Source organism: Gobio gobio (assembly GCF_949357685.1).
Source record: "Gobio gobio genome assembly, chromosome: 21".
NCBI classification, from domain to species: domain Eukaryota; kingdom Metazoa; phylum Chordata; class Actinopteri; order Cypriniformes; family Gobionidae; genus Gobio; species Gobio gobio.
In genome coordinates this window covers 15,775,452-15,802,764 of record NC_137117.1, presented here as the reverse complement: position 1 = coordinate 15,802,764, position 27,313 = coordinate 15,775,452, and the positions used below count along the sequence as shown (strand labels likewise).

Here is a 27,313-nt window from a genome sequence, read left to right as displayed (position 1 = left end):
TTCTCATAAAAGAGGAGATAAAAAGAAAACAATTACTCACTGCTCTTGACTGAATAACTTTAAGAAGGGTTCATCTATATTTATACAGTGAAGACTATGCAATGATATTTTACATTTGATTACTATTTCTGTACCTGAAAATCTAGTCTAGACCTAGGCCTACATGGAAAAACCTGAAAATAACTGTTTATTTTATTTGTATGTTTGTTCTGTTGTATTTATTTGTGCCGTTGCTTGTAATTGTATTATTTTTTCTTATTTTATTACTGCTGTCTTTAACAATATTTAAAATTTATATGAGTTAGGCTAGTAGTTTTTGGAGTCAACCTTATTTATTAAGGTTTCATAGATCAAAAAACAATAACTAGGCCTATTTTATTTTATTTATTACTTTTTTGTGGTGGGGCCAGTAAAATTCTTGGCAGGGCAAGAAAAAATTTGAACCATGGGGCGGGAGGGTCACTGGTTTAAACTACGCTACTGTTTTGTATTTTTTGTATTGTATTGTTTGATTTATGTTGAAGCGTTAGGGACATGGCTTTTAATGGTGAGCCTTTTGTTTTTGCAATTAGGCTCTCAAAGTAAATCAAAATTTGAATTTAGTTTAGATTAATTGGCCAAAATATTGGTTATCGGCTTTCAAATATCAAGAATTATCGGTTATTGGTATCGGTCAAAATGTTCATATTGGTGCATCCCTACTAACGAGCTGCCAACCTAGACAGTCACTTTTGGGAAACACGTGCCTATGATGCCCAAAAATGCTACTGTCTTTCTTAGGGATGCACCGAATCCAGGGTTCGGGTTCGGATTCGGCCGAATATTGGGCTTTTTGACTGGGTTCGGTTTCTGCCGAACCTCAGAATTTATTTCCACCGAACCCGAACCCTAGGCTTGCACTATGCGCGCCCCGCTGGTCGAACTTAATGACGCCGCTGTTGAAAGTGAAAATGGAACTCATGAACAGAAAACGTGGCAGTATACTTTAAGTCAAAAGAAGGCGATTCAAGTTGAGCTACGCGTTCAATTTGCAATGCCGATTTGTCTCGTGATGACAAGGACCCTTAACAACAGCCGCTGTTATAACATTTGCATATGAAACATCCGAGAGAATACGAGTTGTGCATGAAGGAATCTACAGACAGCAGCCAAAAAGTATTTTATTTTACCGTGCAAACAGCCTATAGATCAGATAAAATATAAATAAAATTAATAAAATATATATACTTAAATAATTACCAAATTAAGATGACAAAACGAAAATACACTGAATCCGTTAGCTTTGAAGAACCGGAATTAGGTAAATAGGTAGATAATATACTATATATCTTTACGTATATAGCATACTATTCTCTTAAAACCATAATTTCGTTATTTTTATTAACCCAAATAATGATTCATCCGCTAGGTTGCACGTGAGGGGGAAAAAATAGGTTCCTTCCACTTAAGAGTTGAGCTCTTTTTATTTTAATAGGCTATATCTCTTTACATAAATACTATTTTCTACTTTAAAAAAAAAATAACTTCGTTATTTTACTAACCCAGTGTTTTGTATGTGAATGCTGTTTCACGTGAATATAACCACAGGAGTGAAGCACAAAGCTTTGTTTAGCCTAGAAAGGAAATAATGGTCAGAGAGCACTTTTTCATTCTGTTTTGCTATCTGGATATGGTCACTCGATTTTCCGTGAATTTTAACAATAGGCCTAGTCCATTTTATCCCAATGGACATGGACATCTCGTTTCTTTTCCCAACTCTTCACTCGCGTCGCACCCATGTTCGCAGGGGATTATAAACGTTTCTTCCTTTCGTTTGCTTATAATTAAGTCTATTATAACTATTCACATCCTTTACTGTGGGAAAGTATAAAAAACACTGTAGGACGAATACCTTTTTACTTCAAATTTTATTTAACACAGTTTGTTCTTGTTATTAAACTTGTTAAGGCGCGTCAAGTTTGGTTTATTTGAATAGCGCATTTCACACACACGCCGGTGATTTTAGTTTCGTTTTCTCTGGCAGTGAATAATCACATTGCCTAAATGTCTTGACCCTGTGGAAGATAAAATCCACTCTTCAGACCTTTTACAACAAGTGTTGCTTTGCAACATCAGTAGAACATATGAAGACGAAGATATTCGAGAAGGTGTAGGCTATATTCAGTGTCCCATTCCTCTCAAAGCGCAGAGCGGTAGGCTATATGACGCATCTTTGCGGGGAAATAGTATGAATCAAATATTTTTCTAACTAATATTTAATTTTCATATATTCTTGAGGTTACCATTATTTACTGAAAATCGTTTTTGTTTTATAGGCTGTGTTGTTTCACTGACGGAAGTGCTAAAATAAACACGCATGCTTATGGATGTTTCAGCCTCAAATGATTTCAAAGTGTAGGCTATATAGGCTATCTGGCATAGACTACAGTATTTAAAATCGCATATGCATTAGTTACATTCTCAATTTAATTTACAGAGCAATTCCAGCTAAGTTTATAGTTTAACTAATACTATAGAAGTGGATTAGTGTGTGTCGCAGACTCGCAACGGGGGCGTGGCATCACGATGGTGGCGCTCCATCTTGATGTCGGCACAACCCTAGCGCGCGTCTCCTGCTCTCCGTTGGGTTGTTCTTTGAAACGACAGAGGACGACTCGGGGTAATTTTTATATAAACCATCATGAAATAGCGGCGAGAAGAACATACACGACAATGTTTCCTTTAGTAAACTTGACCAAAACTGGTCAATAGCATCCCTACACTGCTGTGGACGTTGTTAACTTCATTAATGTGTTTACTGTGATAATGGACTGCGGATGGGAGTAGGATTCGGTATTCGGTTTCGAATTCGGCCGAATCTTAACCAGTGGATTCGGTATTCGGCCGAACCCCAAAAATCTGGATTCGGTGCATCCCTAGTCTTTCTCTTATGTTCTGTTTCTGGCCCCACAGCTCTATGAGACAAGCTTCTTAACTCACAACACAGCATCATGATTACTTTCAGATCGCAACTGGTTGTCATTAATTACTTAGAAATTTCCGTTTGCAACGACAGAATCACTGCTTTATTGGTGGAATGGAAAGATTTCTCTGATTCCATCTACAACAACCTTTGGTATCCTTGTATACACACCGGTAAATGACTGCAGGTCAGACGGAGACTCTGACAAGAGTGCTGGTTATGACCACACGTTTTGTAAAACACAGAAACATGCGTGCAAAAGACAGACGCAGCCATTAAACGGACAGGAACAGATTTCTGTCAGTTGTCCAAGAATATCCCAAACTGAAATCAAAAACACTGATGAACTACAGAAAGTAAGACGCACAATCCTGCTAACAATCAGGCATCACTTTGATCAAAGCAGGCTTGATCAATCCAACTAAACTGATCAGTGTTCAACATGGAAGAATGCGTATTTCTCAAACAGAAGTGATTTATTTCTCATCTCCTGATGCTCACTGGAGAATGCACCCACCGAAGGGCTGGTTTTCATTAATCAGTATTAACGGAGTGTTGCTTTTTATAGACACAAAGTGGTGCTTTTTTCTGCATTCACCCAACTCTTCTTTTCAACATCAAGTTTTCATGCCAGGACAGTTGCCTGCTCATTTGAGGATGGAGGCAAAATCGCACCTAGTCACACATTCCTGCCTCCTTGATGCTGAGTAATGGGGAGGTTGTCTACCTTTATACAACTTCTAACAGCTCTCAACAACTCCCAGCATGCATGGATGACAGCGCTGACAGATCTGACATGCTCTCGAACGGCACCATCCCCAGACCTGCGTGGGGGCGGCGGCTTGTTTTGTTGACCCGCTGCCCCGGCAACAGGTGCAACATTGCGAGCAAGCCCCACAACTTCCTGTCACAGTACGGAGAATGTGGAAAAGGTGGAGGACACAAAGAGGGAGACGCCCACAATTGGAGCCACTGAGATGTTTGTCTCGTTCATCACTTGTCTTTAGCCTTTAAAATAGTCTAAACACAATTTATTCTTAATCCACCTTTTTCTTCAGAGTGTTAAGCTGAACTTGGCATTCAGCTGCTTCTCTAATTAACACAACAATATATTCAAAGCCTCAACATGCAGACTCCGTGACACTGATTCCCAGACACTGCTGGGAATTCCTGTCACTTTCCAAGACGGTCCTAAAAAAGCAAAACAAAATGACTTCATATGATCTATGATAGTAAAGTATTTTGTATGTTTACAAATCCATCATGGTATCCCAGAACAATTCTTAAGGGGGGGGGGGGGGGGCTAATGCTATTTGTGCATTCCGACTTATTCACACTGTTAAAGAGTTGAATTCTTATGTTAAACATGACACTCCTTCAGGATTCGAACAAGTTTCAGAAAGTTTTTTTTTGAGTATGGCCCTGTATGACTTCATAAAGGGCAGAATTGCTTGTATGGGCGCTTCTCCAGGATGAACACGTGCGCACATCAACCAGAGCGAGAGCAAGAGCGCGTCCATCAATGAGTTTCGTTCGGGTTACAGATTACTGATATTTTCTGAGGTCTCCTTACTAAAAAGATACTTGTTAAAGATAAATAAATGTTAATAAAGTTATTTTTATAATAAGAGTATATTAAAAGCTCTGAAAATAACAATAATAAAGTCAGTGATTTTTCACCCCAGACAGATGCAGTTGTAACCTAAATATTTTATTTTTGGATTTAATGTTTGTGCACATGTGGGGGTGGCATAACATCTGTTGATGCTGTCTTTAGCTTAAAAAAAAAATTCTACAATTATTTTAGAGCTCCTTGGATTATTTTTCATCATCCATAAAATTTTTTTTACAGATTAATAAACTGTATATAAAAGTATTTACTTTGAAAGTGTCATGCTTGTGATATGACATCATTACTGCTTTTTTAATCAGAAAAAGAAGTAAAAAAGAAGTTTTGAAGTTAATTTTATTACTGTTACAACAGTGTCCCCACTAAATATATAAATATATATATATAAATATATATATATATATATATATATATATATATATATATATATATATATATATATATATATATATATATATATATATATATATATATATATATATATATATATATATATATATAAAACATTCTAGAGAGGGTGAGGGCACTAGGACCTGGTGGAGCTTCTGCTGCTGTGCACGCGAGAGAGTGGGGAGATGCGATTGTGCTTGTTTTGGGCTAGTTTTGTTGTGAAAACCTGGCAACCCTGCATTGACGGTCACGTCCTTCTGTACGCGCATTCACAAATTCAAGGCAGCATTTAAAAACTGTCAATATAAATCACCATACATGCAATGTATTTGCTTATTTTTGCTTGTTTTCACTTCAAGAATGACCACACTGCTGACATGATCTTATCGCTATAGCACTCCTTGCACATGTGAGTCATTGCAGGCGCATATCAACATGTTATCATATCGGCATCATTTTTTCATATCAGACGATGCCGATTTTTATATTTTACGCTTTTATCTGCCGATTCTGATGTCGTGCCGATAATATCGTGCATCCCTAAAGTATGCAATACTACTCTATACTATAGATGCTTCGATCAGCATTTTTGGGGCCGATCACCGATTACCGATCACCAAGATCATGATCTGCCGATTGCCGATCACAGAATGGCAGGGGAATGGCAATCTTTTATCTATAATCTTGCAGAGTTTGCACCATTTGTAGAAATGAAACTAACTCTAAATTAACTGAGTCAAGATCTTGAAGAACCACCAAGTGTTTATTTTAGAAAATGAGATAACTTAAGGCTACTGTAGGCCATCTTTCCCAGATAAATGTATATAATAAATGTATATAATTCTCTCACCTAAATATTTGATCATGCAGTGCATTTTTGTATTTAAAAACAATTTTTCAGGTAGGTCTAACATTAGTATTGAGGTAAGAAATACTAAAGACATTTAATAAGAAATCAAATGTAAATTAATATTGGTCTTCCCTGAATAAATTAAATTATTTTAATCCTTACACTTAAGGTTGCAAAAGTTAGTCATTCAAGAGCAGTGAGTGTCATAAAGGTTCATCAAACAGCACAAGACTAAGAGAAACTCAGAGACAGCAGCAGTTTATTCGACAGCTGTCACTTTAAGAGCGAACACGGATAGGTTACATGCAGTTGCACAAACGTTCACTCGCGAGTCACAACGGGGTTTACGTGCACACTCGTCAAGACGGTAATTTAGTACATACATTTGTGTGTATCTGACCATTTCAGCGCAATTTGTACTCGCAAGCTTTTTGTGAGATGGCCTGTGTGTGTGTGTGTGTGTGTGTGTGTGTGTGTGTGTGTGTGTGTGTGTGTCTCTTCAGACCGTGCGCGCGAGCGTGGTTTGAACACTGGCAAGACTTAAAAATAAATGCAAATGATAAACTTTAGTGACGATGCGACACTGCCTCGATTGTGCAAAGTGGCAAATCCTGTGTCAACTGTGCAGCTCGATTTTAGTGCACATGCGATGCGCTGATGTGAAGCCATTTGAGCATTTTGAAAGGGGGAGGGAGAGAGAGCGCGCGCGCACGCGGTGATTCACGCGCGCTGTTTGTGGACTTACGTCCCACAGAAAGTTTTCAAATGACTGTGTGAGTTATTTAATATAGAAATATGAATTGTACCTCACCTTCAGCATTATAATTATTTTACCCGCGCTGGAAAGAGAATGAGACGTGTCGCTGCATATCATGCCCTCGCTCTCACGGCAGGTGCGGGTTTTATGTGTCGTCAGCATGCGATCGGTTCATGAGATCGGCCTTTTTGGAGATCGCTGATCAATCATCCCAAAGCGATTATCGACCGATCGAGATTGGATGCCGATCAATCGGAGCACCCCTACTCTATAGGTACTCAATTTTAACATGATTGGCAGAAACTGGGTGTGTTTAGTTATGTACCCTTTAAATGTTTTTAGGACAAGACGTGGTGGGAACATCCTCATCCAATCTTTTTTTTTTTAAGAGTAAAGGGGTTGTGAGATAAAGAATCGAATTTCCTTTAGATTGTGTACTATAAAAACACATTGTAATGGTGGAGTCACATTTACTGTTGTTGTGCAAAATTTTACAGGACGAATTCCATTCATTTCAGTAGGAATTGATAATTGTACATTTCCTGTGAGAGCGAAAGATTTCCTCATGCCAATTTGACATCATGTTCAAGTAAGTCACGTGAATTCGCTGTGGTGATCAACAGAAGGCTTGGTTTGAATGTGACTAATATGTAAATTCTACAGTAGTGACAATGGACCTTTATGCTCACAAAATGTGACCGCACCTTTAGTTTCAAAACTCAAACTATATAAAGTTATAAGAACGACATGTTCTCTTCTGCACATTTTGACATTACACAATGCACATAATTGCTTCCACAGAAATGCATCAATGTCTACTTTCACATCATCATCTCTATGACCTGCTCACTGGTGCCCAGCACGTCAAATAATAAAGGAGCAGCAGAACAGCCACTGTTCCTACACACAAAAAGGTACATTTAGAGGTCGTTCAGATAGGACACAATTGTTCATCTGACTACGCCTTGATTTCAAGTTAAAAGAAGTTCAGCACATCACGTCCACTCAGCTGTGTCTAGCTGCGAGAAAGCAAAAACATGTCAGTCTGCACTGTTTTTAATTATTTTTCTACGTAAATATGCACTTGACGGATGTCTTTGACCATTAGTGCATGCCTCTCTAGCACGTTTTTAAGACGCCAAGACAAGTTAAAAAGATTAAGATAATTGTGCCGCTCCTGGCTGTGGAAAACAGCATGACTTTCTGAAGGAGCCCTGCATTAGGAAAAAGAAGCTTAAAGGGATACCAAAAAAAGGATAAAAGAAGATAATTTCCTAGTGATATTTTTTTTTCTCTACAATCAAAGTAAATGGGGTTTAATATTGTTTTGGACCCAAAAGTTCTTCATAATATCTTTGTGTTCTGCAGAAGAAAGCAAGCCATTGAGATTTGGAACGACATGAGAGTGGGTAAATTATGAAATTTTGGGTGAACTATCCCTTTTATTTAACTCTTTCCCTGCCATTGACAGAATTTTCTAAGTTCCCATGTTTTCACTGTTATACGGCAGGGGGCGCTATTAAGCATTGTCTGAAAGAGAGCTGAATCTTCTGATCAAAACATTGGATAAGAAGAAGCAGAAACAAGCGATAGCATATGTAAAATAATGCGGTCATCAACATTAAACAGCATATAAATCAAAACTGCCTAATTGCACCGCATGAAATGTTGACCCAGGACGAGCTGTGAAGCATTGGGGGTGTTGATGGACTCCATCTGCTCAATCTGTTTTGATCATCATTCTAAATCCCATCCATACGTAGTCGTTGACAAAAATGCTATTTTCTCAGCCTTTTGCCCTAAATGTTGATTTTTTTTTTTTTTATGAGACTGCAACATCTTATTTTTTATTTTTATTTTAAAGGCTTTAGATTTAACAGTGCACTCAGTACAAAGTACAACGTGCAATATGGCAAAACAAGTCCAGCCTTCTAAATAAAAGTGCCAATCGCCATTTGGTAAAGTCATCCCGTCACTGCAGCTGCCACTAGAAGCTCCGGTTCTAGATTCCCCCATTCAAGTAGATAGGACTTGTTCTTGGATGCCCAGAGGCATTTTAAATATGGCCACCGAGTGAATCGACTTTCTTTGAAAATAACTTTGACAGCAGCCAAGCCATAAGTAATGTAAAGCATCTGTTGATGGCTATTTAATATTTATGGCTTAGGGTGCAGTGTAAGCTACCTGGGCTAATAAACTGCTAGATACAGATTTATAAACCCTTCCCCATTTGTCTGGATAATTTTCAATGTTGTCAACATTAGGGATGCACCGATATGAACATTTTGACTGATAATTCTTTATATTTGAAAACCAATAAATCTAAATTTAAATTTATATAATTTTTGAGAGCCTGATTACAAAACAAAAGTCTCACCATTAAAAAAAGCCATGTTCCAAGCACTTTAACATAAATCAAACATATACAATACAGTAGCCTAGTTTAAACCAGTGTAAGTTTTAAAATTAATTTTACACTACTATGACCAACTTTCTTTATTAAAAACAAAATCTATTGCCTTGCAAATAAATGGAAAAAAATGCCCAAATAATGCAAACAAGTCAATAAGTCAAACAAGTGGACAACATTACTTATAAAGAATCAAAATGCATGTGTCAGGGATAAATAAAATTTGTTGATGAAAATGATACGAGAAAAATAATTGATGCATTATGAATAATAACTAGCAATATTATTTTTCTCGTATCATTTTCATCAACAAATTGTATTTATCCCTGACACATCTCAAATTAATATTATGGTTTCATATAACAGCATTGCTGTTTGAGCTGAATGAACACTGGGAAACTGAAGCACTTTGTTAGCAGGCTAATTAACGAAACCAAATGCATCCTACTTGAGATTAATCAGATATTTAAGTGCATTTGAACTAAATTGCGTGAAGTAGAATGTGAAACTCCTGTTGTGAATGTGCTTTTCTCGTAACACTAAAACATAGCAACTAAACCCAAAGAATTCATGTTTTATTACAATAGTGTTCTCATTATAAATGTTATGTAATATTATGACAGTCCCAATCATAGTTATTAATGCTGTTTGAGCTGCATGCGTATTCAACTTACAAAGAGAGCGTAACGCCTCTCGCAGTTGAAAACGCCTACGCTACGTCCTATGTTATACGTCGCGTCAGTTACACTTTTTCCGTAAGTTGAATATGAAAGCGGTCTGGAGGAAGTTAGATATTTTACTTTATAAAGTTTTAAATATGGATATTTTTCTTACACAAACGCATTGCTTCGCTTCAGAAGGCCTTTATTAACCTCCTGGGTCCGTGTGGATTACTTTTATAATGGATGGATGCACCTTTTGGGGCTTCAAATTTTGGCCTGCCATTTACTGCCATTATAAAGCTTGGAAGAGCCAGGACATTTTTTAATAAAACTCTGATTGTATTCGTCTGAAAGAAGATTGTCATACACACCTAGAATGGCTTGAGGGTGAGTAAATCATGGGGTAATTTTCATTTTTGGGTGAACTGTCCCTTTAAATTACCAGCGTTGGGGGTAACGCATTAAAAGTAATGTGAGTTGTGTAATCAGATTACTTTTTTTCATGTAACAAGTAATGCATTATTTTACTTTTTTAATAGTCACTTTTTAAAATAAGTACAAGTTACTTTTCTTTCCTATGTATTGACTGACACCTTTCCTGTCCCCATGTTGAGAGAAATCGGGAGTAAGTGCTGATGTGTTGTAGGGCTGTGCAATTAATCGAATTTCGATTTCGATTTCGATTTTGCCTCCCAACGATCACCAAAATAGTACAATCGAGAAAAAACGATTATTTTGCCTTGCGTTCTGAATGAAACGCGCATGCGCTCATCCGCCCCTCCCGAAGCCACAATCTCTCTCAGATCGGGAGTCTCGTGTGCATATCATCCGCTGGAATTTAAAAACTCTGCGCGAGTAAAGATGGCAGAAGGAGGGCAGTTACAGCAGCGTTTGGTGAGCAAAAAAGGCAAAACCAACTCCGTTGTCTGGGAACAGTTTGGCTTCGAGGAATCAGACGACGAGCAAAAACATGTTACGTGCAAGATTTGCTACATGTAGTGTCTGCAACGCAAGAGAACACCACGAATTTGTTTAACCACTTGAAAATTAAACAGAGTGACCTATGACAATCTAATATAGAAACAAAAACTGACGAGAGCAGGGATGCCGTGTAAACGTCCTTTTTTCCCCCTCATATTTTTCAAATAATTCTCTCTTTGTAAACTTTGTTCAATGCATGCGAGTGCTGTCGTATGTTCGAATATGACCAGTCGTTTTCCCCGTCATCACCCGGGTTTAGTGCCAGAAGACGCGAATGAGAAGCCGCGCGCTGTGAGAAAATGTATCTGTATCTGATAATGTATCATCCGAGAGCGCGCACACGTCTCTCAGCGCGCAAATATTGAGTTCTCTTTCAAGTCTTGCTCTTGAACGGACAAACTCACACAAAACGTATGTCAACATGTCCATCTTGATGAGTATCTTAGCAGACATAGTCTGTATATGCCTTAAGTGAACTTTATACAGTCGAGAAAGACGACGCATATCCGATCCGGATTGAATAGCTTTTGTAAGTTTAATAGGATTAATCTTTAATTTATGCACTCAAATATGCAATGTTATTTTACATTTGAGACATTTCTGTACCTGAAAACTAATGTTAGACGTACCTGAAAAGCATATCTAGCCGAACCATATTGTTTATCTTATTTATTTGTGATTATCATTTTTACGTGAATACTTTTATACTTTGATTTGAATATGTTATATTATTTATTTTAATAGTTCAAAAAGTACAACAAATGTTACAATTTCAATTGAATTGTTGAAAGGTGTATTTTTAATAAATACAACACATTCCCAAAGTCATAAAATGAAACATGAAATAATCGTGTTACATAATCGTGATTTCAATATTGACCAAAATAATCGTGATTATGATTTTTTCCATAATCGAGCAGCCCTAATGTGTTGTGTGCGCTGTGTGAACATGATGGTTATTGTAGTTCTAGACTAAATGTGAGCAGGAATTTACTCAACATGAATAAAGACAGGGGAATGCAAACTCAGAATATTATGTAATCAAAACTGAGCCCAACGCATTTCTTCAAAATAAGACCAACAGTGTTTAGCTGGAAATCTCAATGGTGGCCTGGTCTGTGGAGTCTTTCATCACCTTTTAATAAATCCAACTATCTCTACCAGTTATTGCAGCAAGGAAGATGTTGCCCAACCACAATCATTCACTCATGCCAAAGTACTGCTGCTGTTGGACATAGCGTGATAAAAGACATTAACATACTTAGATGGCTTTGCACACATCAAAAAAAAAAAAAAAAGAATAGATAAATTCTTTTGGTTTCTTTTTTATTAGTTCATGCTGAAATTATGGAGGGGTTAAAAATAGTCTGCTACATATTTGACCTTTCTGTCAATACCCAAAACTGTAACGGCTCACTAAAAAAAAAAAAAAAATGTAGAAGGATTTTCAGAGCATGTTATTCACTTTTAACCAGATTTTTATTCTTCAAAAAATGATGACGAAATTCTTAAATGACATTTTAATTGGTCATTTCTTTGGTAAGTTTATTTTAAGATTCTATTAGTTAAGATGACATAATGAACAGTACATGGGCACAATTTATTCATTTTTATTTAATATCAACATCAAAAGTGACTAATACATTTTGAAAATCAAAAGTTGTCTCTGTAAACATTAGTTAATGTACTGTCAACTAACATAAATGAAGAATGAACTATTTTAATTAACATTACAAAGATTAATGCATGCTGTAAAAAATGTTGGCTATAAGAATCGGACATTGTTGTAAAATTAAACAGAAGTTAGAAACAAAAAACCCTGAATATTAGTAGTCACAAATATTTCCTTACCCAAAAATCTGCCGCAATGAGGATCACTGTTGTGTTTCCGACAAGGTCTGGAATTTATCAATTTTCGCAACTTTCATGTGATATCACAACAGAATGGTGCTGAGAACTTCGGGTTAACCTGGGGTTGAACGCCTTGCTCAAGACACAATGGTGATGGATCTTATGGGTATTGAATCAGAAGCCTCTGGTTTCTAGCCCCGAATGCTAAACATTTCTAAAGTTGGTTACAAGATCATAACTGCTGAGAGCTAAATTTCCACCTGCTAAGCTTCAAGAACAACCAGAACCAATCAATGGTCTCTAAAGTCTTAGTTTGAACTTTAACCTGCAGACTTGACCAGCATCACGCTAAAACTATTTTTGATGCCATATAAACATTAGGCCTTTTTCCTTTTTTCTTTACATGTTATTTGACAGTAATATTATCTTGTTTTAAGGGATGCACCGATACCAGTTGTGTACTCGTACTCATTAAAATGCTCGGATACCAACAACCAATACCACGCAGCATGTACCATACTTCAGTGCTTGTGACAAAGAAACACAGACAATAGAGCAAACAGAGAGCCGAATGGATATATCCGAAAAGGATGTATATGACGTAAATGCATAAAATTAATAGAATGTTAAACAAATACAATTTTTACGCCTGGTGTGTGCAAGCTGATAAGCAGAACGCTGAGTGGATTAAGCGTGCAGCACATCCATTTTTTAACATCACTGAAGTGTGTAGTACTGTCGTATATGTAAATAGCAAATAAGGTAAAACAATGCATATATTACTAACGTTAACTGAGGGTAGAGAGAGAGAGGGAGAGAGCGCGCAGTTCAGTTTCATGCTCTTGATTGCTGATCGCTCAATCAGCACACATGCATACTTTTGGATTAAAAATAAATAGTATATGCAAGTAAAACTTGAACACATACATGACTTATGTACGAGTGGCTCCCTACATTATTACAGGACAAAAAGTTTACTGTGTGCAAACATTCAAAGCGCTCGTCCAGAAATTCACACAAAATTAAGTAAAAATGCCATTCTTGGCGATTATCCTAATTGGTGATGCCTTAAGTGACATGAAATTCAGTTGGTCTCGGGGCTTCAGACTAACATTTGAGAGTAGTGGCACCAGCGCCACTAAGTTATTAACAATAGTAATGTGCAAAAACCCTGTTTTCTGGGTAATTTAGTCACAATTTGGAGAAAAGTTTGTTTTCATGAGACTTTGTGACTTCCTACTTTTTTTCCATATATGAAGGAGACGAAATTGCTAATAAGTGCTCCTCTGTCACCATCTACTGGTTATAGTGGCAATTTCATGTCTTTTTTTAAAATAAAAGTGCTTGTTTGCCACAAAGTGGCATACACCTTTAAACATTTAACTTTACAAATCATCATATTAAATAACATTAAAATTGGATAATATTCAGAGCTTTTAAATGCTGGAAAAAGTGTGAAGCACTTGAAAGTCCTTGAATTGCACTCTCAAGACATGAATAATGTAAAAAATATATATTTGACTATTTCTGCCACTATACCATGGGGTGATACTACATTAAATCCATGGTGAATGATTACGATTTGTGGACTGAAACCCCTTAACTTTGTTCATACAATAATGGTTTCTCCTGGTTTCCACATCAGCGCTGTTTGATCTGATATCTATGGTTTATAACAGAATCCTGCGCCGAGCACTTCCCAGTAGAGCTCGCAGTAGTGATGTTATTAATTCTGTGGCGAATTCGAACGCTTTCTTCTCACTAGATCTCCCAGAGCTGTGTAGTAACAGTGTCGGGTGATCGAGGTCCGCCCGTGTATGAGCTCAGGCTTCACTGTCTATTCTATTCCTGCTGTGTGTCTGTCTCTTGACTGGATGATTTTTGTAACTTTAGTAATGATAAATCTATATTTAATTTATAGAGTGAAGATTATATGCAGTTATTTTTCCATATGATTAGTTATTCAAATTCTGTACCTGAAAACTACTGTTATAACTACCTGAAAACATGAAAAGCAATATTTCATATTTCATTTGTATCTTATATTGAATCATTTGAGCTATTTGTAATTTGATTATTTGTTTATATTTAATTACTGACTGTTTATTTAATAATGTTTTAAAATGTACATTATAGTACAGATAGTAGTTTTTGCTGTAGTATAAAAAAATGTAATAGAGAATTGTGACATTTCACTGGTATATAAACATTTGAACCACTGACTCAACCAGGCCAGTAAAAAAATCCTTAGCATTTGGTTTCTCTACCTAATACATTTACAAATTACAAATGCAATGAATTTGAATCAACAATGAATCGGTATCGGCTGGCTCTGGAAAAAGTGGTATCGTTGCATCTTTACTTGTTTTTATAAAAAAGGATGCAAACCCAACGGAAATGACATGTTAAAGCAGGTTAACAGCCTCTCCCTGCTACAGATAAGTCATCGTTTCCTTATTTCTCACACTTTCATGTTCCGTTTGAGGGCTAAAGTGATGTCCCAGTGTTCTCACACACTGAGTTTCAATTGAAACCGTTCTGTTGTGGGAAACAGATGAACTCAGGCTAACCAAAAAGACAGTCCATTGATATGGACACTAAAGGTTCATCAGATGAACTCCGAACCGAATGGAAATACAGAAAACTGTATCCAACTGCGCTGTAGGGATGTTATGCACAAAAAAAAAGAAGAAGAAGAGCAGAACAGGAACAGATGTCCCTGGTTGCCTATTCGAGATGAAACTATGAAACACGCCTGACAGTGGTTAGTGTTACAGTAATACAGTTAAACCGGCCATAACGATAATGAATAGTGAATTCCCGTCCAGACTTAATTGTATGAGTGTGGCTCCAAAAGCCTACCCAGAATTAACCAGGCCACAGTCACATCTACAGTGCCAGAAGGCTTGAGGACTGTCATTCGTGCTCTTGTGCACAACATTAAGATTAAATCATTTCTCTGACTGAAACGGGGGAATGTACAGTAATGGGCCGAACCCTTTGAGTCACCCCTTCAGTTTCAGACACTCAGCAACACTGCCAAGCCTGATGAAACCACAAACACTCTGAGCTGAAGCGTTTTTAAAAAAAAAACCTGTTTCTCATAGACAAAGGGCCAAAGAGGCTATGACCATAAATCTTTGCTCTGAAGCCAGCATTCTCAGACATTATCACTCCCAACCAGCTCATAAGCGTGTGTGTGAGTCAGTGTATGCGCATGCATGAGTATAAAAGAGGCAGTGGAAGTGAGTATGTGCAAGCTAGCATTGGTGTGGACGTGATATGTGTGTGTGCATGCCGTGTAAAGTGAGCAGTAGTCCAGGTTGCTGTCTGGCGGCCGCAGAGCCGTAGGGAGATTAGTCGGTGGTGGGCAGAGGCTCTGCTGTAGTAACAGCTAAACTGATCTCTGCCATGCGTTCGCATAGAACCGCACGTACACAGCGGCGCCAGCCAAACGCCTCCTCATAACACGAACACTCATACAAAAGCAGCGGTGACCTATGTGTGACAATTCATTGCTCAATTTTGCTTAATGCGAGACTGCATGATGTAGATGTTGGCTACATACATCACGATTTATGGGTCTGAGTAAATCATACTAATCCACCATTTTCCATATCATTTGATTGCAATTATCTCTTTCTGATGATGTGATTGTTTTCATCCTTCACTTTAACCAGAAAAGGCGGCAGACATAGTACTGTTTAAAGTTGCCAGATCCAGTAAAAACGAATGCTAAATTTAACCCAGAATTTCCAGAATAACCCAGAAAGACCACTTAAATGAGATGGGAATGGGCTAATTAGTGGCTTTACCCAGGCTAACTGGAAAGAGAAGTGAAGGAGTCAGCAAATCTTCAGTGTCCCAGAGTTCATCTGTGAAAACAATCTTCCACCGAAAACAATTATCTGATCTGGACAGCAGTGATCTGCGTGATATCCCGGATTGTGCAAAGAAACAATAATCATGTTTTTGTCTCTTCAGCTCACTGCATTTATTTGATCAAAAATACAGTAAAACAGTAGTATTGTGAAATATTACATTTTAAAATAAGCTACATTTTCTGCATTACTACAGTCTTCAGTGTCACATGATCTTTCAGAAATTATTCTAATATGCTAATAAGAAACATTTCTTATTATTATCATCAATTAGGGATGGTATGATAAAATGTACTGACGGTTACTAAAATCGTTTAAAATTGAATTATCATTAAAACTTGTTAGATTATCATGATTTTGAAAACTCGCGGTAAAAGAAAAAAAAGCCAGCGTCAACGTTGTTTTTTTGAATGAGAAGAAATGGCTGAAGGCCTTCTAAAAGGACCTAATCTGAGGTGTGGTCATATTTTGGCTTTTACAAAAGTCCTGAGGGAAACTTAATTGAGTATGGTCACCCTGTCTGCAGAACATGCCAGAAGAAAGTCGCTGCAATAGGGGGAAACACTTCAAAACTGCAAACGCAAGGCAAGTGGACTTTGACCTCAGTCTGGGAAATAATAACGTGAAGCTTCCACGAAAGCAGCAAGTGGTTTTGAGCCAAAGACGAACAAACAAGTTCAGACAAGACTAAGGTGACATTTAAGGGATACTAATGTATATTCGATGCACACTTATTACACAGATTTTCTTTACCACATAAATAATTACGGGGACACACTGAATTGAGATTAATGTTTTAAATCTCACATGTTTATAAATCCATTTTGTACAGTGTACACAACAATTGTCCAGACATGCTCCCAGATGATGACGAGAAGCTATAGCAATAATTATAGTAGTATTAATAGTAAAGTCCAATGATTTAATTTTCAATACAATAAAAAACAGAGACACAAGTTGCATTTGAATGAAACGAGAGAACACGTCCGTTGTGATACGTGCATGTGCGCTGTTATAATGCGTTGCTATTGATGAAGGCCATTATAAGGAAGCAAATGCCACAGAATAGAATCTTGCTTAAAAAAAAGTGCATAGAGCTGCTTGTTTTATTTGTTGATTTTGAAATATAAAACTTATAAAAATGTTTTCAGTGGGTGCATCTGTCATGATAATTTGGGTCACTATAATCGTGATGTGAAATTTTCATACCGTTCCATCCCAATTATCAATGTTGAAAATAGTTGTGCTGCTTAATATTTCTGTGGAAACCATGATATATTTTTGTTCAGCATTCTTTGATTAAAGTTCAAAAGAACCTTTTGTAACATTATAAATGTCTACTGTCACTTCTGATCAATGTATTCTTGCGGAATAAAATAATTTCACTGACCCCAAACTTTTGAATGGTACAATACTATGTAAATATCATCGTTGTCGGGCAGAAACAATACTATTTTTCAGGAAATGGATAAAAACACATTTTTAAATAATTAAACACTGTGTTGCCAAAGTTGATATTGTGACTTTATAAATGGTCAGACATTTGCATGTGTTGTCAAATTAACATTTTACCAAAATCAAATTCAAATAGGAGTTACGAGAGTTTTGACCAGTGTTCGGTATAACTAGTTACTAAGTAATTAGTTACTGTAATTTAATTACTTTTCCCTTGAAAAAGTAAAGTAAGGGATTACTCTTATTTCTTCTATAATTTAATTAGTTTCTTCTGATGTAATTTAACTAAATACTGTGTATAGAGTGTAGGACAAATATATATATATATATATATATATATATATATATATATATATATATATATATATATATATATATATATATATATATATATATATATATATATATATATATATATATATATATATAATACAATAGTGGAATTAACATTCAAAATTAAAGTCTAACTTTAAAATGTAAAAGTTTGTATGTATCCTTTTCACATTTCACATTTGTAATACTTGGGTCAGTTAATAAGAATAATTTATGTAGTTTTATTTTATTTATTTGAATGAATTAAAAGAGCCGTTGCATGTCTATCCTTGAATTACTTAACTAGTCAAGGTTGATATAGGATTTACAAAGTAATTAGTAATAAGTAACTAAATACTTTTTGGAGAGAGTCATTTGTACAGTAATCTAATTACACTATTGAAGATGTAATTAGCAACAAGTAATTAATTACTTTTTTAGAGTAACTTACCCAACACTGGTTGAGACCAGCACATATCAGAGAATTGTTTCTCTGACCTACATGTTTTGTCCGTCATTACAGCCACATGAGGAAGTAACTGCACTGCATTATGTTTCCATAAACTTACAGGTTATAAAGTTTATTGTGGCTATGTGGGCGCTCAGGAGAAGGAAAAGCCATGACGAGCTCTTGTAAGTGTTATATAAAAAAACATCTATCTCACGCAATCTATTATAACAAAGAATCACACATCAAAATATTTCCCTGTTATCGCATGCATGAAGACGGATGACAAATCATGTAGAATAAAAAAAATCAGGGAGTGTTTGTGATCACTATGATGGCATTTAGCAGCGTGTCAGAATGTGTTATTTTCTTATCTAAACAGAGGTGGCTCTGTGATTGCAATGAATGTAAACACGAACAGAAGTAGAACTGCCTTACAGGGCAAATTAGTGTAACTGTAATCACTTCTGCAAGAGCACTTAAAGGGATGATTCCCCCATAAATGAAAACTCCGTCATCATTTACTCACCATTGTTATTCTAAACCATATTCTTTTTAGTAGATGTCCTAAAATGCTAATTTCCAGTTTTGCATGTTCATGCTTACCAAGTCACAATTACCAATAGGACCAATAGGGTTTGGTGCCATTGACGTCAATCCCAGGATGACACACCAAGTTTAAATGAGCAAATGTGCTAATGTCTCCTTTTGTATTCCGAAGAGATTAAAATGATGACAGAGCTTCCATCCTTGGGTGAATTTTTCCATTATCTGATCCAGGTCATTTAAGGTTTGTCCCTGTAACAAATTCACTGCATCATTCTATAGAGAAATCACATAAAAGTTACGTAAAACTCAGCTGGCACTGTTTGATAAATAAACAAAGACGATTTAACAAAGATACGGATGTTGATATCTATACTGATATTGTAATGCACTTGTTTTTCCAAAGCCTTACTGAAAGACAGACATTTCTAATTCATTTCACCACAGTATGAAAATGTGTTCCTACTAGAAACTATCACCGAAAGTCGAGAGCTACTCCATATATGGAGGGAATGACTGGAGGAGTTCTGAAAGCCGCAGACAGTATGTTGGATACGTCGAAGACAGACCGCAAAAAGGACTCTTGTGATAGACTGCTAAAGAACACTTTATGTCTTGGTTTACGTTAGATCGTGCCTTAAGACAAGGAGATAGGCATCGTCAAAAGCTGCCCGACGAACCTCAGCTATCAAACCTACAAACGAATCATTTTATTATTAGCATTCCGCTGATGGCGACGAGTGCTTTGCACAAAATCCATCTTAGTAGTGAGATCACCAATTCTCAAAAAAACTTACTTGATGGTGACTAATGTGGAAACTAAACCATGGGGCATTCGGCATCTTGTCAAAACATGCCCTTATCAGCAGAGTCTATAAGTCTTGGGACACCTTCTCGCCGAGCCAACAGGACTCACAGAGAAGGCACACAGCTGAGAAAACCATCAACCACATTTTAAACAGGCAAAAAGATTCCTTGGCACCCCGTAAGTCCTCTTATTGAGTTTTTACAAGCTGGTCTAGTGCCAGTTCTGGCCTGCGCTGCCCGGTTCATGCCATCAGCCCAGTAAAGCATAACGACAGTGCGGCACTTTATGCTGTATGCTTTCATGACCTCAGTAAAGCATTAATAGGCTGCGGAAGGTCCAGGGCATCAGATGGGAAGGTGAGCATGATGGACGCACATTCTTTTCCCAGAAGAACATCTGCACCCTGCACTTTTTGGTCTTTTGGATCCGGAGTCTCACTCTATTGGGAGGTCTTTGCTCCATAACCAACCCAAATGCAAGACTGCTTGTTCCTTTCAACTTTCTCTAAACAGTACTCTGAGGAATTATGGGTGAAAAAACGTTGCCTCCAGCAAGCAATTCCATCCACTCAGTCACAATGGCACACACGCTTGGGTTCGGCATACTCCTCTATCACTGTGTTCCTCCAGGTGTTTTTTTCTTTTCTAAGAATGACATTGTCAGCTTGGTAAATGGCTTATAGGAAGTAAAGTAATGTGTGGTTTCTGGATTCACATCATTCATGTCATAATTTATTGGGGCAAACCGATGAGAGATGATGACTCAAAATACTTCAAGCAAGGATTACATCAAAGTAACACTAAAAGGCTTGAGTGCTGAGAACACAGAGCTTATTTTATCGCAATAACACTATCGTTCAAAAGTCTGGGGTCAGTAAGATTTAAAGAAATGTATACTTTTGTTCAACAAAGACACATTACATTGATCAAAAGTGAAAGCAAAGACATTATGTTTTAAAAGATTTCTATTTTTATGGCTTCCACAAAAATTGTGACTCGCGAGTGAACGTTTGTGCAACTGCATGTAACCTATCCGTGATCACTCTTAAAGTGACAGCTGTCGAATAAACTGCTGCTGTCTCTGAGTTTCTCTTTGTTTTGTGTTGTTTGATGAACCTTTATGACACTCACTGCTCTTGAATGACTAACTTTTGCAACCTTAAGTGTAAGGATTAATCTAATTGAATTTATTCAGGGAAGACCAATATTAATTTACATTTGATTTCTTATTAAATGTCTTTAGTATTTCTTACCTCAATACTAATGTTAGACCTACCTGAAAAATTGTTTTTAAAAACAAAAATGCACTGCATGATCAAATATTTAGGTGAGATAATTATATTCATTTATTATATACATTTATTTGGGAAAGATGGCCTACAGTAGCCTTAAGTTATCTCATTTTCTAAAATAAACACTTGGTGGTTCTTCAAGATCTTGACTCAGTTAATTTAGAGTTAGTTTCATTTCTACAAATGGTGCAAACTAGGGATGTGACGGTGAGGAAATTTTCCCACCGGTTAATTGATGTGTGACAACACCGGTAATACCGGTATCACCGGCAGAGGCTTTTAAATCACTAATTCTATCTAACCGAAAGTAACATGCACACGACCGCTCTGAACTGAAAACGCGCCAGTGCGCGCACTCCGTGAATGACAGCTCGTCTGTAAATGCGCGCTCTGTGAGGCCATGGGTGCGTCTCAATCAGTTCCCTAGTTCAGTAGTCAGGGCACTGATCAAGCATTGATCAGTCTATGATCGAGATGCACGCCATGAATGAATAACAGTTCGTCCGTAAAGCCTTGTTTATACTCGGTGCGCGCGGCAAAAATAAATGCGCGCAGTCAGCGTAGCGCGGAGGCTCGCACTGCGGAGCCAGGCCAAAGTAAACAATGCGCGCTCTGTGCGGCCGTGCACATTTTACTTTCGGTATTGAATTAGCGCCAATTCGGCTGCGGTTTGCTTGAATTGTGGGTTCATTAGCCTATTATTTTTAATGAAAAACACAACAACAAAACAAATGACAAACTCCCTTAAATAGGCGCTTTTACGTTTCGCTTTGAAACCAAATCTTCCACAATCATCTCAGTCAGCTCCTCACTCTTAAATCTGATGAATGACTCCTGCCGCTGCCGAGACTCACTAACTGAACTAAATTATTTTATTACTATAAAAAAATCAAAAAGACGGTGGGCAAGCGATGTAACCGGTGTTGAGTCTGGACACCGGTAACACCGGCAACACCGACTATCGTAGCAAGCCTAGTGCAAACTCTGCAAGATTGTAGATAAAAGATTGCCATTCCCCTGCCATTCTGTGATCGGCAGTGATCGGCAATCGGCAGATCATGATCTTGGTAATCGGTGATCGGCCCCAAAAATGCTGATCGGAGCATCTCTAGATAAGACCAGTGCCCGGTGACAATCACGCTCGGGCACGGTACAAGACAACCGTGCCTTGTGTGACTACACCCTAAAAGCCAAAAAAAATTGATTTCATGGCGACTTTAAATAGCTTTTATAAATGAGACTTAGAAAAAAAAAACATTACTGGTGTGCATCTTGAGACAAAACAATGGCAGTGTCATATTTTAAGATATGTCAGTGCAAATTGCTTTCAGTTAAAACAGCTTAAACATGCATTTTAATCTGGGCCAGCACTTAAGCCTCATCTGTGAAACCGGAGTTAAAATCTTACTGACCCCAAACTTTTTAGAAGAATATAGTAGGACTTGATTTTTACAAGTAAAAGCAGATGTGGGTGGTAATCAGAATTCTATGGCAATGGCTATCATCCTCTCTTACCAGGAAAACAAGTCACGGTGCTCTGGTTGACTGCATTGCCATGTAAATATGTGGTGGAGTGCAATGCCCTGTAATTGGCACTAAGGAATAAACTATTCTGGGTTATTTTATTAGGAACTAAATATAGTGCAATACCATGGTATTGCAAATGTGACTGGTTCTTCCCCGTGCAAAACATGGCATCACAAAGTCTCTAGATATGGATCATGTTCCTCTATCAGTGCAAATCTATGAGCCAATTTGACTGCTTAGAAACTAGCCGCAAAACGTCATCATTTCTGCCCATGCAAGGATTGGTGCAGGATTAGTTCCACAACATGGTTGAGGTTTGAGGCCTGTTACAATCCCTAACCCTAAATATGGCAACAGCAACAGTGATTCTTGCCTGAGCAAGCACCACTAATTCGTAACATATATGACTTCCCAATAAACCACTGTAAAATTTGGTTTACTTTAGAGTCTTTCACCATGCCTGCGCTCAACTTGTCACATTTTCCAAGGGCCTGTAGATTAAAAGATGATTCTGAAACTAATTGGCTTCACATTTGGTCTGGTTTTCGATAGTCCCCCACTCACCGTGCCGCTGACTCTGACATCATACAGGCGTGCCCATTCATCCTCATGGCTGTCCACCATCATGATGCTGTCCTCCTCCTCTGAACCCCATTCCGCCTGCAGGTCCAACCGTACCTCCTCGCCGAGGGAATGCATGCCAATGGCAGGGAAAAGCCCATCTGGAGCAACCGGCACCACCACTGACCCCACCTTCCATTCACACATACACATAAAGAGAGCTCTGTTAAAGCATTCCATAAAGTTAACCACTATTTTACAGCACATTATAACTGAGAATAAAGACTGCTCTTTGAAATGATGTCTGTATCACTCCTGGCCCTGCTATCTGGCCTGCAGGAAAACCAGTCATCAGAAAACAACCCTCAATTAGAAGACTAGACTATTGTGTGTTCAAAGACTTTATCTCTATAGATTCTTGTAACCACTATAATGGAGTAATAAACAAAACCATTACACACAATGGTTTATAGAATTAATAGTTTGATGTACATTTTATGTGCTTAGCTATATGGTGTCTGATTATTTTTACATAAGGCTGTCAAAATTTACACTTGTAATTAATTCAATTCACATTTATTTGTACAGCGCTTTTCACAATCCATGTCGCTTCAAAGCATCTTTACAGAAAATGCATGCTTCTACGTTACAATTTAGAGTGATCTGTTATCAGAGGTGACTGTGTCCAAGTTATGGATTTCAGAAATGTACATATACAAATCACACAGTTAGTTAATGTATTAATTGAATTAAATATGTTTAATAGGGGTGTGATGAGATCTTGTGCCACGAGATCTCGCGAGGCTAAAATGAGGTTGAGGTGAAAAGCTGTCTCGCGTCATATTGTCATGACGGAGTGTGAGGGTGAAGTTAGGATAGAATATTGCTGCGTCCCAATTTGCCTACTTATACTACGACCTAACAGTATGTACTCCTTTTTGTGAAGAAGTGTAGCAGAAGAGTATGCTAGCTTTGGGACATACTACTTCGTCCTCTTTAACGGACTCTGTTGTTTATTTGCGTGCATCCCGTCACCGTTTAAACTGCCCTGTCAATCATCGTCACAGTTAAAATCCTCCACATTAAATTTAATTTCCTACTGTATCAGAGAGAAATGTAGCAGCACGTTGATCTGCCATTCGTGGGTCTTTAATGCAGAGACTCTCCTCATGTGTTTGCAGTTTAAATATAATGATGCATTTTAAACGTTAATGGCCAAACGTTTCATTACAAAAGTTCACAATGCTGCTGCAGATGAAATATAATGTGGATAACACTGAATAAATGTCTTTTCATCAGGTTAAATACTGATAATTGATCACTCAAGCCGCCATGTTTGTAGTTTCTTAACACTTTTTATCCACGTTTGTAGTTCTAATCAAATTGAAGACCGACAGGGCCGTGGTGGAGGATTCGTTGCACAACAGAAGTGTCAGACAAATGTCTATTTTAAAATGTACGTTCAGCACCACCATGCCCCATTCACAGAAGTACACACGATCACGAAATTGAAAGCAAACGCGAGCGCGCATTCAAACGCGATTTCAATACGTTACCGCGGTTTGAAAGCGGCTCACTGAGGCATGAGAATATCTCTCAATATGAAAGCTGTCTGTGTAGTTAACCATCTCTTAGCTCTGTATCATGCTTGAAGTAAAAAATGGTCTCTATTTGCACTTTGAATATTCAGAATATTGAGTACTTTGATTATGGTTGCACTTGATCTATGATCAATTTGTGGTAAGGAGTTCAGTTGGAGGTCAAAATTTCATAAATCATGTGCAGTTCTAAGGTCTGAAGACACAATCAAAAAAAGAAAAGCCAGTCAGTTGAGTTTGTGCAAAAACTTTTACAGTGCTTGAGTATTGTTGTCTTTTACTGCACATGATAATTCATACTCAGAAAGAAGAACTGAAATGACATTCATTACACGATGAGTTAAAAGTGAAAACATTTCAAATGCAACTGCAAAAAAAATTCTAGTCATGCATTTCATCATTGAGGATTCCTTAAAAATACTCGTCTCGTCTCATGAGCCAATCATTGAATTCAGGTGTTCCAATCACTTCCATGGCCACAGACAGGGGCGTCGGACTGGGGGTAAAACCAATACTGATTACCAGGGCCCCAAGGGGAGAGAGGGCCCTTGAAAGGTCTGGGAAATATTTTATTTTACCTGGATATTTTCATTTCCTAATTCAATTTCATAATGAATGTCAGATGAAATGTAAAGTTAGTGTATTGGCTGAATAACTTGATTGACTGACTACATTTTGTATACAAAAAAGTAAAGACTATCTAAGGTCTCTCGGTCCCACCCCTTGCTAATGCGCCAAATGGTGTAGTCCATCTGCACGCATTTTGTTTATGATAGTTAGTTGAGCATCTGGTGGAGCGCAAACTTCTGCTGTAGAAATGTCTCTCAAAGAAATCCAAATCAGACCACCAAAAAAGAAAGGAAAGACAGGAGAAGGAAAGAAAACAAAATGAGGGGAAACAATTGGTAACTGACTTCTTTTCAAAGAAAGGTGATCACAAACTAGAACACGAAAGCTATAGTGCTAAACTGCTTGAATATCTCCGCGATCGTTAGTGCTTAAAATGAACTGAGACAACCCATTGTTGACAAGTCCCCCCCAATAATTAGAAATGGCCAAATTGCCAAAAAAAAACAACAAAAAAAAATCACAGAGCGGGGTCAATGCATGTTGGGGCGCACAGTACACAGAAGTCGGCAACTTTCTACAGAGTCAATAGCAACAGACCTCCAAACTTTGAGTGGCCTTCAGATTAGCTCAAGAACAGTGCGTAGTGAGCTTCATGGAATAGTTTTCCATGTTCGAGTAGCTGCAGCCAAGCCTTACTTCACCAAGTGCAATGTAAAATGTTGGATGCAGTGGTGTAAAGCATGGCGCCACTGGACTCTAGATCAGTGGAGACGTGTTCTCTGGAGTGAAGAATCATGCTTCTCTGTCTGGCAATATGATGGATGAGTCTGGGTTTTGCCAGGAGAACGGTACTTGCCTGACTGCATTGTGCCAAGTGTAAAGTTTGGTGGAGGGGGGGAATATGGTTTCAGGTTGTTTTTCAGGGGTTGGCCTGGCCCCTTCCAGTGAAAGGAACTCTTAATGCGTCAGCATACCAAGACATTTTGGACAATTTCATGCTCCCGACTTTGTGGGAACAGTTTGGGGATGGCCCCTTCCTGTTCCATCATGACTGTGCACCAGTGCACGAAGCAAGGTCCATAAAGACATGGATGAGCGAGTTTGGTGTGGAGGAAGTTGAGTGGCCTGCACAGTCCTGACCTCAACCTGATAGAACACTTTTGGGATGAATTAGAGCAGAGACTGTGAGCCAGGCCTTCTTGTCCAATGCCTGACCTCACAAATGCGCTTCCATAAGAATGGTCAAAAATTCCCATAAACACACTCCTAGACCTTGTGGAAAGCCTTCTCAGAAGAGTTGAAGCTGTTATAGCTGCAAAGGGTGGGCCAACTCCATATGAAATAATACGGATTAATTATGGAATGTCATTAAAGTTCATGTGCATGTAAAGGCAGGCGTCCCAAAACTTTTGGCAATATAGTGGCAACATAATATTATTATTGTTTTACTGTATTTTTGCCATACTGACATTACCACCATGTATTGGAGCCATTTCAAATATGTCAGCATCGATATGTATCGAAAAATCTATATTTTTGATAACACTACTGTGCTGTGACTTCGGTACCAAGGCATGGCGACTCACCTCCTTGCCATTCTTTGTGAAGAACACAGTGACGAGTCCGGCATCAAAAGTGTCTGCATAGATTCCGCAACCGATTCGGTCACCCCGGTTACATTTAGGACCGAATTGCTGACCAACAGGGTTGCCATTGTACAGCCTGTGAAAAGGAGAGGTAAAGTCATCTATGACTTGTAACTGGAAAGGTTCATGGAAAGAGGAAGTGATCTTTAATCAAAAATTCAACAAAACAAAGCTTAC

The 27,313-nt window shown here is 37.8% G+C and overlaps 1 protein-coding gene across 3 annotated transcripts in view; it reads right to left on the bottom strand.

Annotated features, from left to right (window-relative positions):
- Window positions 1-27,313, bottom strand: part of spryd3 (SPRY domain containing 3) — an 80,446-nt gene that overhangs the window by 32,108 nt on the left and 21,025 nt on the right. For all 3 annotated transcript variants that reach the window (XM_079803636.1, XM_079803638.1, XM_079803637.1), the window contains exons 5-6: window positions 27,077-27,212; window positions 23,326-23,514 (exon numbers count right to left, since the gene is read on the bottom strand). In XM_079803636.1, coding sequence (XP_079659762.1) covers window positions 23,326-23,514; window positions 27,077-27,212 — 325 coding nt within the window. The remainder of the gene's footprint in view (window positions 1-23,325; window positions 23,515-27,076; window positions 27,213-27,313) is intronic.